The following is a 16,144-nucleotide window of genomic DNA, read 5'->3' on the forward strand; positions in this document are numbered from 1 at the left end:
GGTACCTTTGGTATAATGTAAGAAACAGCTAACACTCTCCTGTAACATCCGCAGCCAGAACTGAGCTCCGATCATGGTTATTTACCACCAGGAAAGGAAGCCTGTTCTGTGTCCCCCAAGTCTGCAATCTTCTAACTGCATCTTAATTCTGCCTTTGGATTGATTAGTCAGGTCTGTAAGCGTAATTGCTTTACCCTATTACGATAAAAGTAAAAAAAAAAAAAAATTCCCCCCAATAAAATCCCACTTATTCCATATGTAATATAAAACAATGTAAAAACTGAAAACACAGTAGAAAACATCACGCATTTGGCAGTGCCGCATCTGTAACAAACTGTACAATAAAACAAAACCATGAGTTAACTCACATAGCGATGTCATTAAAAAAAATTATGTTAAAAAAACCTACAGGAGTAGCAATTTTTTGCAACCTCATCATAAAATATGTAATAAAGTGATCAAAAAGTCATACATGGCCCATAATGGTACCAATATAAAAGCACAGCTTGTTCCACAAAAAAACTTTCTCAACCAGCTTCAATAAAAAAAAATAAAAATAAAAAGTTATACCTCTCCAAGATGGCAAAATTTATTTTACTTTCCAAATGGATTTTTATTCTAAAAATCAGTAATGCATAAAAAAAACTGTATAAATTGGGTATTGATGTAATTGTACTGACCCCTAGAATACAGGCAACATTTGTTGTATAGTGTGGAACAAAGCATAAAATGGTAAAAACAATGTCAGGATTGATGTTTTCTTTCAATCCCTCTAGAGACAGTTTACAACATTTTGTCAATAACTTATAAACACTCCAAAAAGATGTAGTTAGAAAATACATCTCATCCTGCAAAATTAACCCCTCGTATGGCTACATCACCAGAAAGAGAAAAAAACATATAGCTTGTACAATGTGATGAGAGAAACTCCGAAAATCATCATGAAAACAAAACTGGCTGCAACAGGAAGAGAATGTATAAGTTGAGGGAGCGTATATCAGAGTACACTCCAGAGTTATAGCTTACAAAGAGAAAAGACACCAGAAGTGACCCCAAAATCATAGGAGCTACTGGAAACATAATTGGGAATTTGCTATTACCAATGTACTCTTCACAGCTTAGGGAGCGTTCACACTACCATCTGTGTCCGACAGGTAGTGTCCGCTCAAAATCTGGCACAGACATTAGGAGCGGACACTAGCTGTGTCCGTGACACCTGTCATTTATTTAAATGGACATCGGGTGCGTTCTTTTGCACTCCGTGCCCTTCCTTCACTGTCCGCATGTAAAGATGTCCGACTTTTCAAGCGGACAGAAAAACACGTCTGTCGGACACAGACGGTAGTGTGAACGCTCCCTTACATATTCACTTTTCACCATCTGCTGTGCATTCACATCTGAGAAAAGCAATCATCACTACAGCCCTTGTTAGATTCTTTGTGTAGTGAGTTTTCCAAATGTGGTCACTCTGAAACGACCCCCCAGTATGATAGCAGTGTTTGTGGGGTTCGCAGGCCTATAGCCTCACTTACCGATCCTGGCTCCTGCTCACGGCCGCCTCCACAGAAGGGAAAGTGCTGGCGGCCGTGAGCAGGAGCCAGGATCTTTAAGTAAATGGGGCCCGATACCTGCTGGAGTTACTCCAGCAGGTAACGGCCTATTAAAAAAAAAAAAAAAATTAAAAATCAGCAGTAGCGACTGCTGCAGAACCCTCTAATGACCCAGGCCCTGTGACAGCCGCTACCCCAGTAGTTACGCCCCTGGGTTTTGGGTCCCCTCCCCCCTAGCTAGAACTGTGGATTACAGAACCAATACACTAATAGAGATGATCATGAATGATGTTTCTGCACTCTTCAGGAACCTCATTGTGAGTCTGAAACCACTACAACATTCTGTTGACTTCTTCTTCTCCAATCATAACATGCAGCAATGCTGGAAAAAAAAAAAGACAAAACATTATTAAAATGAAAAGGATACTATTCTTATGGTTGTGAAGATCTTAAAAGGGTTGGCTACTTTCAGTCCAATATTGAGAGACAAATGTTATGGTTTGTATAACAAAAAGTTGTACAATTTTCCAATATACTTTCTGTACCAATTCCTCACGGTTTTCTAGATCTCGGCTTACTGTCGTTCATTCTGTTACTTCTAGAGGATAAAACTCTGACCATGGTCATGTGATTTACGGTCCATGGTCATGTGATCAGCACACAGGTGCACAGCTGATTACCAGGCAGATGTCTGATTACTGTAATGTGACTATAACGAGTGGCACCTGTGTGCTCATCACATGACCATGGACAGTAAATCACATGACCATGGTCAGAGTTTTATCCTCTAGAACAGTGATTTTCAACCTTTTTTGAGCCGCGGCACACTTTTTACACTTAAAAAATCCCGGGGCACACCACCAACCAAAATGGCACAAAATGACACTAAAACAGTACATAGTATATATATATAGTTAATAATATAGATTCTAAATGGTTGATTCTTTGGTTGAAATAAACTGCAGCAAAATCTGCAACAAAAACTCTGCGTTTATGCAACGTGGGGCCTCAGCCTTACGCCTCCTGCATACAAGTGGCACGCATGTGGTTTTCACTGATATAAACATTAAAAATTAATTGACAGGGCCACAAATGCAGACAGATATAGGGTAGGTATAGGACAGATATAGGACCTGCTCTATAATTTTCAGTTCTTCAATTTGGCCCAGATACATAGCCACAAAAAGAATGGCTGTATATATGGGTCCTTAGAAATGTATAGGTCTGTACTGTTATCCACAGTTGTGTATAAAAAGTCTGGTCATGTAAATTACAGGTTACAACTCAATGTGCCTCATATTAATAGCAGTCACGCCATCATGTCCCTCACATTAACCCCTGTGTGCTTTACATAAGGGATACTGATATGTGAGACATATGGAGGTAATAATTAAGTAAATATCTTCATTATATAGTACCCCCATATGTCACACATGTTATTAACTCTTATGTGAGCCACACAGGGGTTAATATGAGGGACATGATGGGGTTAATTGCTATTAATGTGAGGCACATGGAGTTACTAAAACTAAAGTAATAACCCCAAATGCCTGACATTAATAAGAATAGTTACTAACCTGGTGTTTGTTTTTTTACTTTCACTTTGTTCAGCTTCCTCTCCTCCTCAGGGCTGCAGACGGCAGGAGCTCCTCACGTGTAGCAGCAGGTCCAGGGAGCCCTTATCCTGTGCAGTGAGAGGCTCATCTCTGATTGGTGGGCAGGGAGAGAAGGGGGCGTGTCCAGCTCTAGCAGAGCAGTGAAGGGACGCTCCGTCTACATTTACACGGGGACTGGCTGCTGTGCCAGCAAAATAGGTCTCCCGTGCCAATCTTGGCATGCGTTTGGGGAACTTTCCCCGCGGCACACTGCTTGAAAATCACTGCTCTAAAACAGGGATAGGGAACCTTCGGCTCTCCAGCTGCTGTGAAACTACAACTCCCAACATGCTCCGTTCACTTCCATGGGAGTTCCAAGAACAGCAGAGCAAGTATGCATGCTGGGAGTTGTAGTTTTGCAACAACTGGAGAGCCGTACGTTCCCTACCCCTGCTCTAGAAGTAACAGAATGAACAACAGCAAGCAGAGATCTAGAAAATCGTGAATTGGAATTGGTACAGAAATTATATTGGAAAATTGTATATCTTTTTATTATACAAACCATAACATTTGTCTCTCAATATTGGTCTGAAAGTGGCCAACCCCTTTAACTTGTAAGCATTCAATACAAAATCTAATTGTTCACTTCTAAGGTTTGAAAATCTGCCATGGCCTTGTGATTTACAAAACTATGGACTATTGGATATGCTAATGATATTCAAATATATGTTGTAAAGCTGCAGGTCTATGAAGTCTCAGATGTGCTTGTTGGGAGACAAGTCCGGTGATGTTGCAAGCCATGGAAGCACATTTAGGCTGCTCACTGCACTGCAGCACGATCAACATGCAGCCTTCCTGTTGAAAATGGCTCCTGGGACACTTTGGAGAAATGGCCTTATTACTGCTTTTCTTGGCCTTTGCATAAGTGAATCAATGCTGAGCTCCACCTGAAATGAAGACTGGGGGCAGTCCAGCTACTGTGCATTATGTCACCCCACACCATTATCCCCGGAGTATGACCGGTGTGACATTCCTTTGTGAAGGCACCTTCTTGGCATTGTTCACATGGTCTCCAGACCAGTCTCCAGCTATCACTGTGGCCAAGACATAAGCGGGACTCATTCCAGCCTCATTGCAGTCTTCCTTTGCTCCTTATAGCCTTTGAGAGTGATGGTTGAGGTCAATGGAATACCTGTAACTGGCTGTGTCATAGCCCAATGTCATGCAAATGCCTTCTGATGTCTTATATTGACACTGTTTACTACCTTATTCTTTGGATGACACGTCCAATTTCACTTGCAGTACAAAATGGATCACTGTGCCATTCTTCCAATCAGACATCCATCCATGCAGAGGTTCGCTTTCACACACTTTTTGCTGGCATTACAGTTTGTTGTTCTCACATTAAACAATGCGGACATCTTGGCCTAGGTGCATAGTGATCCACCAGCATGATAAACCAAGGTCTCTCAGTACAAGGATTCTGTCTCTGTAAGTTTCCGACAAGTGCCGATAACTGGCACATCAACGAACAGGAGGCACCGTACAATTGTCCCACACCACGTGATCTCATTTTTGAGGTTACATGTGGCTAAAAAAAATTTGCTCTCAGTCTGGCTTTTATGCCTTTCTACATACCACAGATTGGAGCTAGGTGCTTGAAAATGTGATCTTTTGCAGATCTCAGCAACATCTGCTATTCTGTTGATTTTCATAGCCTTACATCTTATCCTTCTGGGTGTTGCAATTTCAGTATTGAGGATTGTATTTGAGTGTACAGTATACCCTTACATATTTATAAAGAAGAGGTATTAAATAATTATATGTGTATAGGTATAATGGCTGTTTACAGAGCTATAGATGATTGTACATACCCAATGGGAATAATGCTGATGAATGCCAAGGCACCAAACACAATAAAACAGAATCCACTGTACCAATCCAAGGTGGCTTGATAGAGTTTGTTAAATCCTGCAGAAGAGCTTACTGCTACAATTTCTATCGCCAACTGTAGTGCAACAAACACTTTGCCTAAAAAGAAAAGTTAAAAGATTTTAGGCATATAAGATTTCATGATTCCAATCTTAGATGAATCCAACTACAGACAAGGACCACAAATCTCAGCAAAAAGTGAAAATTCTTTGTGTCTAATTTTAAAAAAAATCTTTTTATTAAACAGTTTTACAAGATTACAGGAAAAACTTAGTATATATTTTGATCAAGATGTATACTTTCACTAACCACTTCATGGTGACTTCTGTATAGTGAGTCCCCACACTATTGGATCTGTCATGCTCAGCATCCGCCACCACCTCAGCACAATACCCATAGGGCGAATGACCCAGCAGCACTTGTGCTTCCAGGCTACGGCCCCAGGCTCTGGGCCACACCACCCCACAGGCTCAGCACCACAGAGCTTTTAACCCAGGTTAACACAGAGAAAAGCATGTTTCTCTATCTTGGGTTCCAGAGCTGATCAGCGACAGATGCTATGATGCGAGGCTCACTCTGTTTAGTCTGAGATACAATAGGGCTAATCAGCTTGGAAACCCACAGTGGAAAGCCAAAATGGCTCTTTGGCTTTCTGATGCAGATTCCACAGGTTGGTATTTGGAGTGGAAGACCACCTCAGACTCTTCTCCAAATTCCTCCATGTGAACCTGCTCTTATGCAATCTCTTAATAATTAAAAACACCAAATGGAAGGATGTGCTTAGAATCATAAGTAAAGGGAGTCTACCACCTACCCTCTATTCAATTGCCACTGTATTAATGAGCACATCACAGCGATAAACAATGTAATTTTGCTATATATGTCACTGTAAGAAAAACAACTCTGAAGTCTTAAGCAACTTAGCCAATTGGAGAACTGGAAGCAGGCCTTCTGCCCTGGGAGCACTGCTCTTTCTGCACAAGAACGAATGGTGATGTCAAAGCAGTGGGAGTATCAAATGATATGATATGAGATGGTAGGGATCTGAGTGACAAGAACAGCACTCAAATCTACACAAGTGACTTACAATGTATATCTCTGTAATGGTGGTGACAGTTGAATTAAAAAGTATATCATTTTTTTTTGCTACCAGTTCTTAAATGTGGTTCTTAAATCCTGCATGAACCTAATGTCCGTGACAATATTTACAGTTAAAACCTATGGATACCGTTGAACGCGTTTTGTTTTTTTTAATCCATGTATTGTAGTTACTTTGCTCTAAAGCATTTTTCCCAAAGGTCTTTATTAAAACGTTTGCTGCATTTATTCACAGTAGTCTGCATATTTTTACATACATGTCAGGCTGCTATGTCCCTTTCAGAGAAAAATCCATCAGAGAAAATGAATGATGGTTCATTCTGTATCTCTTATCTCTGTTCTCCCAAGAACTCATAAATATACTGTATATAAATTCAACTTAGTGTATATTAGCCTTCAGGAGAACAGAGATAAGAGCTACGGTCTTATAGCTTCCTTGGATTTCAGTGATAAATGATATTGGGAAAGTGTTTTTAGGCCAAAAATTAGTACAATGCAATAATGCAAAAAAGCATTACTATCATTACTACATACTATCTGATCAGTAGAAGACCCCTGAGGATAACAAGATAGGGGTCATGTGTGCCCTGAATAAATGGAGCTGCAGATTACTAAAGTTTTGTTGCTTTAGTTGGTATTGGTGGCGTTTGAGTACAGCTTCTCATAGAATGGAATGAAGTGGCAAGGCACATATGCAATCTACCACCGAATTCATGTGGGGCACACAGGGCTCCCACCTACAGCGGTCAGACCCACACCAATCAGATTGTTACAGGAAAGGGGGATAATGGAAGATTATGTAGATAATCTGTTTTCCCATAGTCCAAACAGCAGCGCAACAACTGGGGTATTCCTGCCCCTGCGAGCAATTAGGACAGGTGGAACTTTTACTTAATCAAAAGTGGAACCTCCCCTATAAGAGGCCAACTGACCCCCTCCCCCCCGCGTAATTATAAAGTATAATATTCCGAAAATATCTTCAGAACAGGAAGGGAGGGAAGCTTGCGCTGCTGTTTGGACTATGGGAAAACAGATTATCTACATAATCTTCCATTCCCCATACGTCAAACAGCAGCGCAACAACTGGGGAGGTAGCAAGTAAATCCCCCCTAGGGTGGGACTTCCTGGCAGACTGATGAAAGGACTGAGTGGCCAAAAGCCACTGCCTCTGCCGCGAACCGCTCCAATCTGTAATGTCTTACGAATGTCAAGTGCGAACTCCATGTTGCCGCTGAGCAGATTTGATCCAAAGAGACGGACTGTCTCTCCGCACAGGAGGTGGCCACCGCACGGGTGGAATGTGCCCGGACAAAGTCTGGAGGTGGCAGTCCCTGATTCTGGAAGGCCTGAAAAATGGCCCCCTTGATCCAACGTGAAAGGGTACCCTTGGATACTTTCTCCCCTCTATTCCTACCTGACGCATTCACAAACAGGTTCTCGGTCCTCCTGAACGCGCTAGTCCATTCCAGGTAGATACTTAGACATCTCCTTAGGTCCAGGGTATGCCACCTTTCCTCCTCCTGGCTCACTGGGGAAGGAAAGAAGGTGGGCAGTGAGATAACGTGGTTTATATTCTGCCCAGAGGGCACCTTGGGTAGGAACCCCGGCAGGTACCTCAACTGGACCCTGTCTGGGAAAAATAATAAGTAAGGCTCTGTAGCAGCCAAAGCCTGCAGCTCCCCAGCTCGTTTTGCTGAGGTAACCGCCAACAAAAATGCCACCTTATAAGATACCCATTTCAAATCTGTCTCCTGCAGCGGCTCAAAGGGGGGCTCACAAAGTCCCTGTAGTACCGTACCCAGATCCCATTGAGGGACCGGGCTGTGAACTGAGGGGCGGAGCCTAGAGGCTCCTTTCAAGAATTGACTCACCAAGGGATTCTGGGACAACCTGATCCCCAGGACCGCAGACAATGCTGCCATGTGTACTCTTAGCGTCACCGGAGCAAGCCCCTTGTCCAGGCCATTCTGCATAAACTCCAACACCGACTCAATCTCCGAACCGGATCGCCGGTTCTCCTCGCACCATTGTTGGTAGATTCTACCAATCCTTACATAAGCTCTGTTAGTTGATAGTGCCCTAGAACAAGCTAAGGTCGCTCGAACGGCTTGGGATAGTCCTCCGTGTCCATATAAGGCGCGGTCAACCTCCAGGCTGTCAGGTTGAACGTCTCCAGGTCCTGGCATAGCCGATTGTTCTGGGTTACCAGGTTGTGAAGAAGCGGAAGTCTCCAATAGTTCCCTCGACTCATCTGCATGAGGTGGGTAAACCATGCCCTCTTTGGCCAGAATGGTATGATCGCAATGACCGATACCTGGTCTTGTCTGATCTTGGCCAATACCTTCGAAACCATGGGAAGTGGAGGGAAGATGTATGCCAGCCTGAACTTCCAAGGTATTGATAGGGCATCCACTGCCAAGGGGTTGTCCTCCTGGTAGAGGGAACAAAACCTCTCCACCTTGGCATTGTACTGGGTGGCCATCAGGTCCACCTCGGGGAGACCCCACATCTGGGTAAGTTGAAGGAAAACTTCCCGGTTCAGCGACCATTCGCCCGCCACAGTCAGGCCTCTGCTTAGCTGATCCGCCAACGTGTTTAGATGTCCTCTTATGTGCACCGCCGTGAGATGACTTACGTTGCCTTCCGCCCAGGTGAAGATCTGGCCTACTAACCTGAGCAGAGATGGGGACCTCGTCCCTCCTTGTTTGTTCAGATACAGGACCGCCGTGACATTGTCTGTCCTGACCCTGACTGCCTTGCCGCGGAGCGTTTGGGTGAAATAACGTAGTGCCTTGAGGATTGCGCACAATTCGCGCCAATTTGATGACTGGGACCTCTCCTCCAGCCCCCATGTTCCGCTTGTTAGGGTCTCCCCCAGATGCGCTCCCCATCCATAGAGGGAGGCATCTGTTGTCAACAGGGTCCAGACAGGCTGGACCGTGGACTTCCCGTTCTTCAGATGGGACCACCACCGTAGTGACCGACGGGTTTCGACAGACAACTGGATGAGTCTTTGCAGCCCCGTCTGGCTGCGGTTCCATAACCTGAGAGTCTCGCACTGTAATGGCCGCATGTGCCATAGTGCCCATAGCACTGCATCTGCAGCTGCCGCCATCAATCCCAGGACCCTCATGGATGTTCTCACCTGAACTCTCCGTGTCACCGCTAAGTGATGTACTGCCCGGCGAATCTTCTCCTCCCGCCCGGGAGGTAGGGAAACTCGCATCTTGAGGGAATCCAGGATGAATCCTAGGAATTGGATCTGAGTGGACGGAATAACCACGGATTTTTGCCAATTTATGAGCCAACCCAGTTCGCCTAGGAAGGCGATGGTGGTGTTTAGGTGGGCAGTGAGGACCTCTGCTGACTGGGCTTTCAACAGCCAGTCGTCCAGGTAGGGTACTATGAAGATACCCTGGAGCCGAAGAGCCGCAACGACCGGAGCCACAACCTTTGTAAAGGTGTGGGGGGCCGAAGAAATCCCAAACGGCAGGGCTGCGAATTGCAAATGGCGCAGCGTACCGTTCAACACAACCGCAATTCTCAAAAACCTCCTGTGCGGTGGAAATATTGGGACGTGTAGATATGCATCTCTCAGATCTAACGTGACGAACATGTCTCCGTGCTGCAGGAACGGCAATACTGACCTGATAGTTTCCATTCGGAAATGAGTCTTGACAATGTAACGATTGAGACCTCTTAGATCCACCACCATTCTCCAGCCCCCTGAGTTTTTTGGTACCAAAAAAACTGGAGAATACACGCCGGTTGACTGCTCTACCTGAGGCACCGGTTCTAGGGCGCCCTTGTCCAGGTACTCCTGGACGGCCCTCTCTAGGAGAATTTGTTTGAGATCCAATAAAATACGGGTTCTGACAAATTTGTCGGGGGGTTTCGAAATAAACTTTATTCTGAATCCTGCAGCTACCAGCTGCAGAACCCACGGATCCTGAATACAGCGAACCCAAGCTGGGAGAAAAAGAGACAAACGCCCTCCTACCGGAATTGGGGAAATGGGAACGGGCGGTAGAGGAGGGGAGGATTGAATGTCAGAAACTTGGCTTCTTCCTCTCTGCCTCACGGGTGAGACGCCGACCAAAGCCTCTGCCCCGGGCCCCGGGGCGCCTTTGATATGTTCCCCTAGAGGGGAAGGGTCTAAATCCTCGACCCCGAAATGAAGGGCCTGCTCTACCCAGAGCTCCTTGGGGAAGATTCTTCCCCTTACTGTCGGCTAACCCCTCCATAATGGCATCCAGCTCCTTACCGAAGAGCTTACCAGGCTCGAAGGGGAGAGCGCAAAGGTTGTACTTCGATGTATTGTCAGCCCTCCAGGGCTTCAACCAAAGGGGCCGTCTAGCCGCTGTGGCTAATGCCATAGCCCTTGCCACGATCTTCACTTGATATGATGCCGCTTCCGCCAGGTAGTCCACCGCCAACGAAGTGGACGACAGAAACGCCAGCAATTCATCGCGTGGGACCCCCGCATCAATATTCCTTCGAAGGGCTGAAACATTACCTTTCAAAAATTGGACGACCTCGGTCGCTGAAATTCCCACGGAGGCCTGCGCAGCTGCTGAAGTATAAATTCGACGTAGGGAACCCTGATAAAAGAGAAGGGATTAGGTATGTTCTCCTGAGATCTTGTCTCCCCACCTTAAGGTGGCCACTTACCTCCGTACGCTGATCCATCGCATCCTGTAGATTAGAGCCATCTGCCGATGGCACCACTGTTCGTTTCGACAGCTTCGACCCTCGGGGGCCATATCGACCCTCGGGGGCGGACCCCAGCGATCAAACTGGTCCTCCTCCACCGGAAAGAGGGTCCGAAACTTCTTGGAGAGTTGAAACGACCTCTCCGGGCGCTTCCACTCCGCCTCCATGTTTCTTGCCACTGCCGGCTCCACCTTGAAGGACCTCTGTCCCTTCTGGTCCGGGTCCCCGTCACGCTCTGGACGCACCATTTTCATCAGCCTTGGCATTTTCTCCAAGGGAAAAGACGGACCCGTATCCACCGACTCTTCATCTGAAGAGACTTCATCCACAATCTGAAATTCCTCATTCAGAGGAAACGGACGGGAAGTGGACTCCAGGCGAGGTCTCTTCGTGAGATGGGCGATAGAGTCCTTCATTTCACGCATAGACTCCTCCACAAAACCTTTCACCCAGGAGATGACCTCATGAACCTGGGTTTCTTCCGCCCGTGGAGCCCTACATTGACGACATCGTGAATTTTCTGTCCCAGCAGGACAGAAAAAAACGCGGGGGGGAGGGGGTCAGTTGGCCTCTTATAGGGGAGGTTCCACTTTTGATTAAGTAAAAGTTCCACCTGTCCTAATTGCTCGCAGGGGCAGGAATACCCCAGTTGTTGCGCTGCTGTTTGACGTATGGGGAACTATTAATAATCAGAATAGTCTGTATTTTTTGGTATCATGGATTTCAAGAATCGCTTGGTTTGGTTCATCGTTTACTTCTAGTGGATTAGTTCATGGTCATGTGGTGGACACACGGGTGCATGGTTCGTTACTAGGCAGATGTCTCATTACCGAGCTGTGCCTTTAAACATAACATGACCATGAACTGTATATTACATGACCTACCGACTTATAGCCACTGGAAGTAAGTAGAATAAAAGCAAGGAGAGATCTAGAAATCTGTGAGGAATTGATACTAGAAGGATATAGGAAAATTGTATAACGTTGCATTATACACTCACTGTTTCTCCCCACCACCCTGCAAAATGGCTCTCAGAAGCTATTAGAGTACCTCTTGCTGAGGAATCTTTGACTACTAAACATGCCTCCACAGCACACTTTAAGACATTTTAGCCAGTTGACAGACTTTGAGACAGGACGGATCATTCTTAGGGTGTGTTGGGAGCCTTAGTTATTTGTCACTAGGTCCCTAATAGGTGATTGAAGAAACCTCTGCTGGTGCTCACTGTTAATAGAGGTTCTCTTCCTCTATCAAAGTGTTTGCCAGAGCACCCCTAGAGCTCCAAGTGTGGGCCTCACATCTGGATGAGATCTCTCTGTACCTCTTGAGTTGCTATGGTTCTATATGCACTCCCGACTTGTTCCACGTCCCACCTTACTATCAGTCCAGCTGCCTCTTTAAAACTCATCCTATATCCATCCTTTGCACTCCTTCAGTCTGTTGAGTCTTTCTCCTTTCATGTCTCATGGGCACCACTGCTGGTAAGAAGGTTAGTTCCATGAAACACTTCCAGGCTAGAGGTGGCCCAGCAGGGAACTAGAGCATCCTTTCAATTTTAGAGCTTTCCTAAACTTATCCTTTCGTTCTAATTTTGTAATATATCATCATTACATTCACATATATAAAATTCCTTCAATTCCAACAACTTCTTGATGGTGCTTTTTATGTCAATGAGTATTCAAACAACATTTATTTACTGAAAATGAACAACCCCCTTAATATTTATTTGTGAAACAACTTATCTTCACTGTTCCAGAGTAAACCATAGGTATACCATATGAACAGCTCTGCATAATAACATGCTAGTTAAAGGGGTGCTCCAAGTAATTTTTAATCGTCCCTTTCCATTCAGCTGGGGATCCAGCCAATCAGTGGTTAAGCAAATTTAAAAAAAAAATTGCAGTCATAAACATAATTTTTCTACGTTTAACATTGTGACATCTTACCATATGAGGATCCTTGAATTTGCTTAGATATCATTGATCTGATGGTTGGTGTAGGGATTAATGAAAATATCATCACTATTCGAGCTGAAAAATATGTTTGAAATTATTGTTATAATGACTGTGTGACCATAAACTACTCCGCAGTTGCAGAAGAGCTAACACTTTTCTATCAATGGGATGACATACGAAGGGTAATGGTAGGCAGACAGCAGTTGTGCTCGGGACTTTCTTACATTCTGCATGGTCCAGCTCTTTGATCGGCATAGTCTGACCTTTTGGTCATAAGGAAATTGCATGATCAGTGATCACATTTTGTAAGAACACTCAAACAGGAGCATAACTAGCAGATGCTAAACCCCATAACAAAACTTTGGACTTGGGCCTCCCACACAACATAGCACCCCCTTTCCAGGCCCCCACACGGTATAATGCTCATTACTCCAGTAGGTAACAGCCTATTAAAAAAACCACAGCCTCCTAAGGTCGCAGTAGTTACGCGATTGCCCTCAAATATATCTATAGGAAATTATATATTAAATTATGCACTGAAGTGTATTGTAGATTCTAAGTGTTCTGCATACAGAAAGTAGAAATCTTGGTCTGGAATTCCAGTGACATTCCTTCAATCACAGACAAGACACCATGATAAAAGTCAAGAGTTTTCTACGGTATGTAAATAAAGTCTTGCTGTCTAAAAATGCAAAATGAAAACAGAAATGTTTTAATATTTCTATTCTTAATATGGTTTAGCAGTGAACTGTTGTGTATATGAATTTTTACGCTACTTATTTATTGATACATACTTACCGATATAATACATATATGTTGCTTGTACAAAGGCCATTATGAAAAGTCCAGAACCAAATGAAATGATCCCAATGACAATCAATCCCAGATCATCTGTAAATCGAGAGAAAATAAAAACTCCAAGAAAGCTGGTGATATAGGTCATGTAGGCTGCAGCATTGCCATAGCCAACATCTACTGGACCCCAGTTCAGGGGCTTCTTTAGTACAAACACATTGACTACATCATCAGTTGCTGTAAAAGCAACATTAAACAGGATAGCACTGACAAACATTGTAACAAGGATAATTTTGGAAGGTGCTTCAAGAACTACATTTTCTGTTTCATTCCCTTGTATAGTTGTATTTCTAGAGTCTTTTAAAAGTCTGGTGGTCTCTGAATTGTCTGAATTGTCATGTTCTTCTGGGGTCCTCAGAACAAAAATGCAGTATATGATACCAAATGCATAGAAACTAATGCTGCAACACATAAGAATAATTCCTTGATGACTTGTTATATGTAAAAGCAAAAATAAATGTCCCGATACCAAACTACCTATGAATCCTGCTACCCCATACACCATTTCAATGATAATAAGTTGAAGAGATCGGCTTCTTTCAGAAGAGCATAAAGAAGCCCAAGCCATAACACCAGTCCAATATGTTGTAAACCAGCCAGTTAAGCCATTCAGGGCCGCAGAGCCAAACATCACTTCCACAGGCCATTCCCAGATGATGACAAACAGCAAAAACATTCTTGATATGAGGTATCCGAGCAATGGCACACATATTGTGACCTTCCTACTTTTCATGTCTCCAATTTTTGCTAGGATGTATGCAGAAAGAAGAGGCGTCAATCCCATGATGACATTATAAATGATGTAGAAGTTTGAGATGGCTTTCTGTAACATGTCATCCTTAGTAGAGTTGGAAGGAAACTCTTGGCTGTTGATGGATGTGTTATAATAATTCCTTACCACCATAAGTAATGCTGTGTCATAGAATGAGCTGGCAATCTGAGTGCTCGCAACTACGGGTTCTATCCACATCCTGGACATCTTTTAAATCCTTAAAGAAAATACATATTGTCACTAAGAAGAATTTGAGTCTGAATTTGAGTTTCCAACCTCTCTACTAGCAGGCATTCAAGTATATTTATCATTGGATACAAATCTATCTATCTATCTATCTATCTATCTATCTATCTATCTATCTATCTATATTTTTTTTTGCCTGTCAGTAGGTCTTTGGAGTGTGGGAGGAAATCCATGCAAACACACGGAAAATATACAAACTCCTTGCAGATGTTGTTCTTGGTTGGATTCGAGCCCAGGACTCCAGCACTGCTAACCACTGAGCCACCATGCTGCTGATACAAATCTATTCTGATAACCGTACTGCTAGCCTACATCAGGTCTGCCCCAGAGTCTCTGTTTAGAGCGGCCAGTGAAAAGACCAGCAGAAATCCCAGATAAAACAAGTTCTACAAGCCCAACTTTTTTTTATACAGAAATATCTGTAAATAACAGATACCTGATTAATCCCATTCTAGTAAATGGGGATCCTAGGGATCCGCTGTCTTTTGTCATTCGATTAACTGTTTTTCCATTGTTCTGGTATTCCAATAGATGCAGATATGTGAACATATCTCCTGGAGGTGAACAACAAAGGTGCCAACTGAGTGACTGCAAGCAGAGATCTTGAAAACATAATGAACTGATAAAGAAATTATATTAGAGAATTGACTAACTTGCTTTATTTTTACTGTAATACCACTTTAAAGGGATTGTCTTAGGGATGCCGGTCTCATCTCTGAGAGCTGCGCCTATGTCTAGAAAGCCCATAACTTATACAAGAATATTATAGCTCATGAAGGCTCTCTTACACAGATTTCAAAGATGAGGAAAGAGTAAATGTGTCAAGTATAAATCACACAATAATGGAGTACATTCTAACAAAATACAGTTTCCGATTCTATCTCTATCTATCTATCTATCTATCTATCTATCTATCTATCTCCTATCTCTCTCTCTCTCTCTCTCTCTCTCTACTCTATCTATCTATCTATCTAATCAATGGATTTGACTAACGTATAGTACTTACTTCCATCTGCTTAGGGCATTGCAGGTAGAAATAACAACTGTTGTACACAGTCAGATGATCTCCTATGGTTTGTTACAGACGGAAACTACACTCTTTCCTACTTCTGGTCTCATAAAAAAGAGAGCTGAAGTTTGTCCCTCCCCTTGAGGCATGTGCACAGATTTTTCCAAGCATTCACATAGAACCATATGCAGAGAAGGGAAATGGTAAAACGATTTTGATCACATGTAATGCAACTACTTGCAAAGTGAAAAGACAACTTTAGCTCATCTGTTTGCCTTCTGTCCAGTGCGCACCAAGCAACAAAGATATGATTCATAACTAGTTTTGAAATTCTGAGCATGAACGGTAAACTTCATTTCACTGGACTGTACATTGTACAGTGAAAATCTACAGCAATTATACCTTATGCTGACTCAACC

General features: G+C 43.6%; 1 protein-coding gene across 1 annotated transcript; it reads right to left on the reverse strand.

The window, feature by feature from the left end:
• Window positions 1-1,862: 1,862 nt before the first annotated feature.
• LOC142194689 (solute carrier family 46 member 2-like) lies at window positions 1,863-15,782 on the reverse strand. The gene is made up of 5 exons (XM_075263979.1): window positions 15,723-15,782; window positions 13,642-14,687; window positions 12,835-12,918; window positions 5,020-5,176; window positions 1,863-1,932 (listed from the first exon to the last, which is right to left on the reverse strand). Exons 2-5 carry the CDS (start codon window positions 14,675-14,677, stop codon window positions 1,863-1,865), a joined length of 1,347 nt encoding a protein of 448 aa, XP_075120080.1. The 5' UTR covers window positions 14,678-14,687; window positions 15,723-15,782.
• Window positions 15,783-16,144: the final 362 nt, after the last annotated feature.

Source organism: Leptodactylus fuscus, chromosome 1 (genome assembly GCF_031893055.1).
Source record: "Leptodactylus fuscus isolate aLepFus1 chromosome 1, aLepFus1.hap2, whole genome shotgun sequence".
Taxonomy (NCBI): Eukaryota; Metazoa; Chordata; class Amphibia; order Anura; family Leptodactylidae; genus Leptodactylus; species Leptodactylus fuscus.

Coding starts and splice junctions, on each gene's coding strand:
- LOC142194689 (XM_075263979.1), bottom strand. CDS start 14,677: ATGTCCAGGATGTGGATAGAACCCGTAGTTGCGAGCACTCAGATTGCC. Junction 5,177..12,834: donor AATTCAAGGATCCTCATATG/GTAAGATGTCAC, acceptor TTTTCTTTTTAG/GCAAAGTGTTTGTTGCACTA. Junction 1,933..5,019: donor ATCAGCATTATTCCCATTGG/GTATGTACAATC, acceptor TTTTTTTTCCAG/CATTGCTGCATGTTATGATT.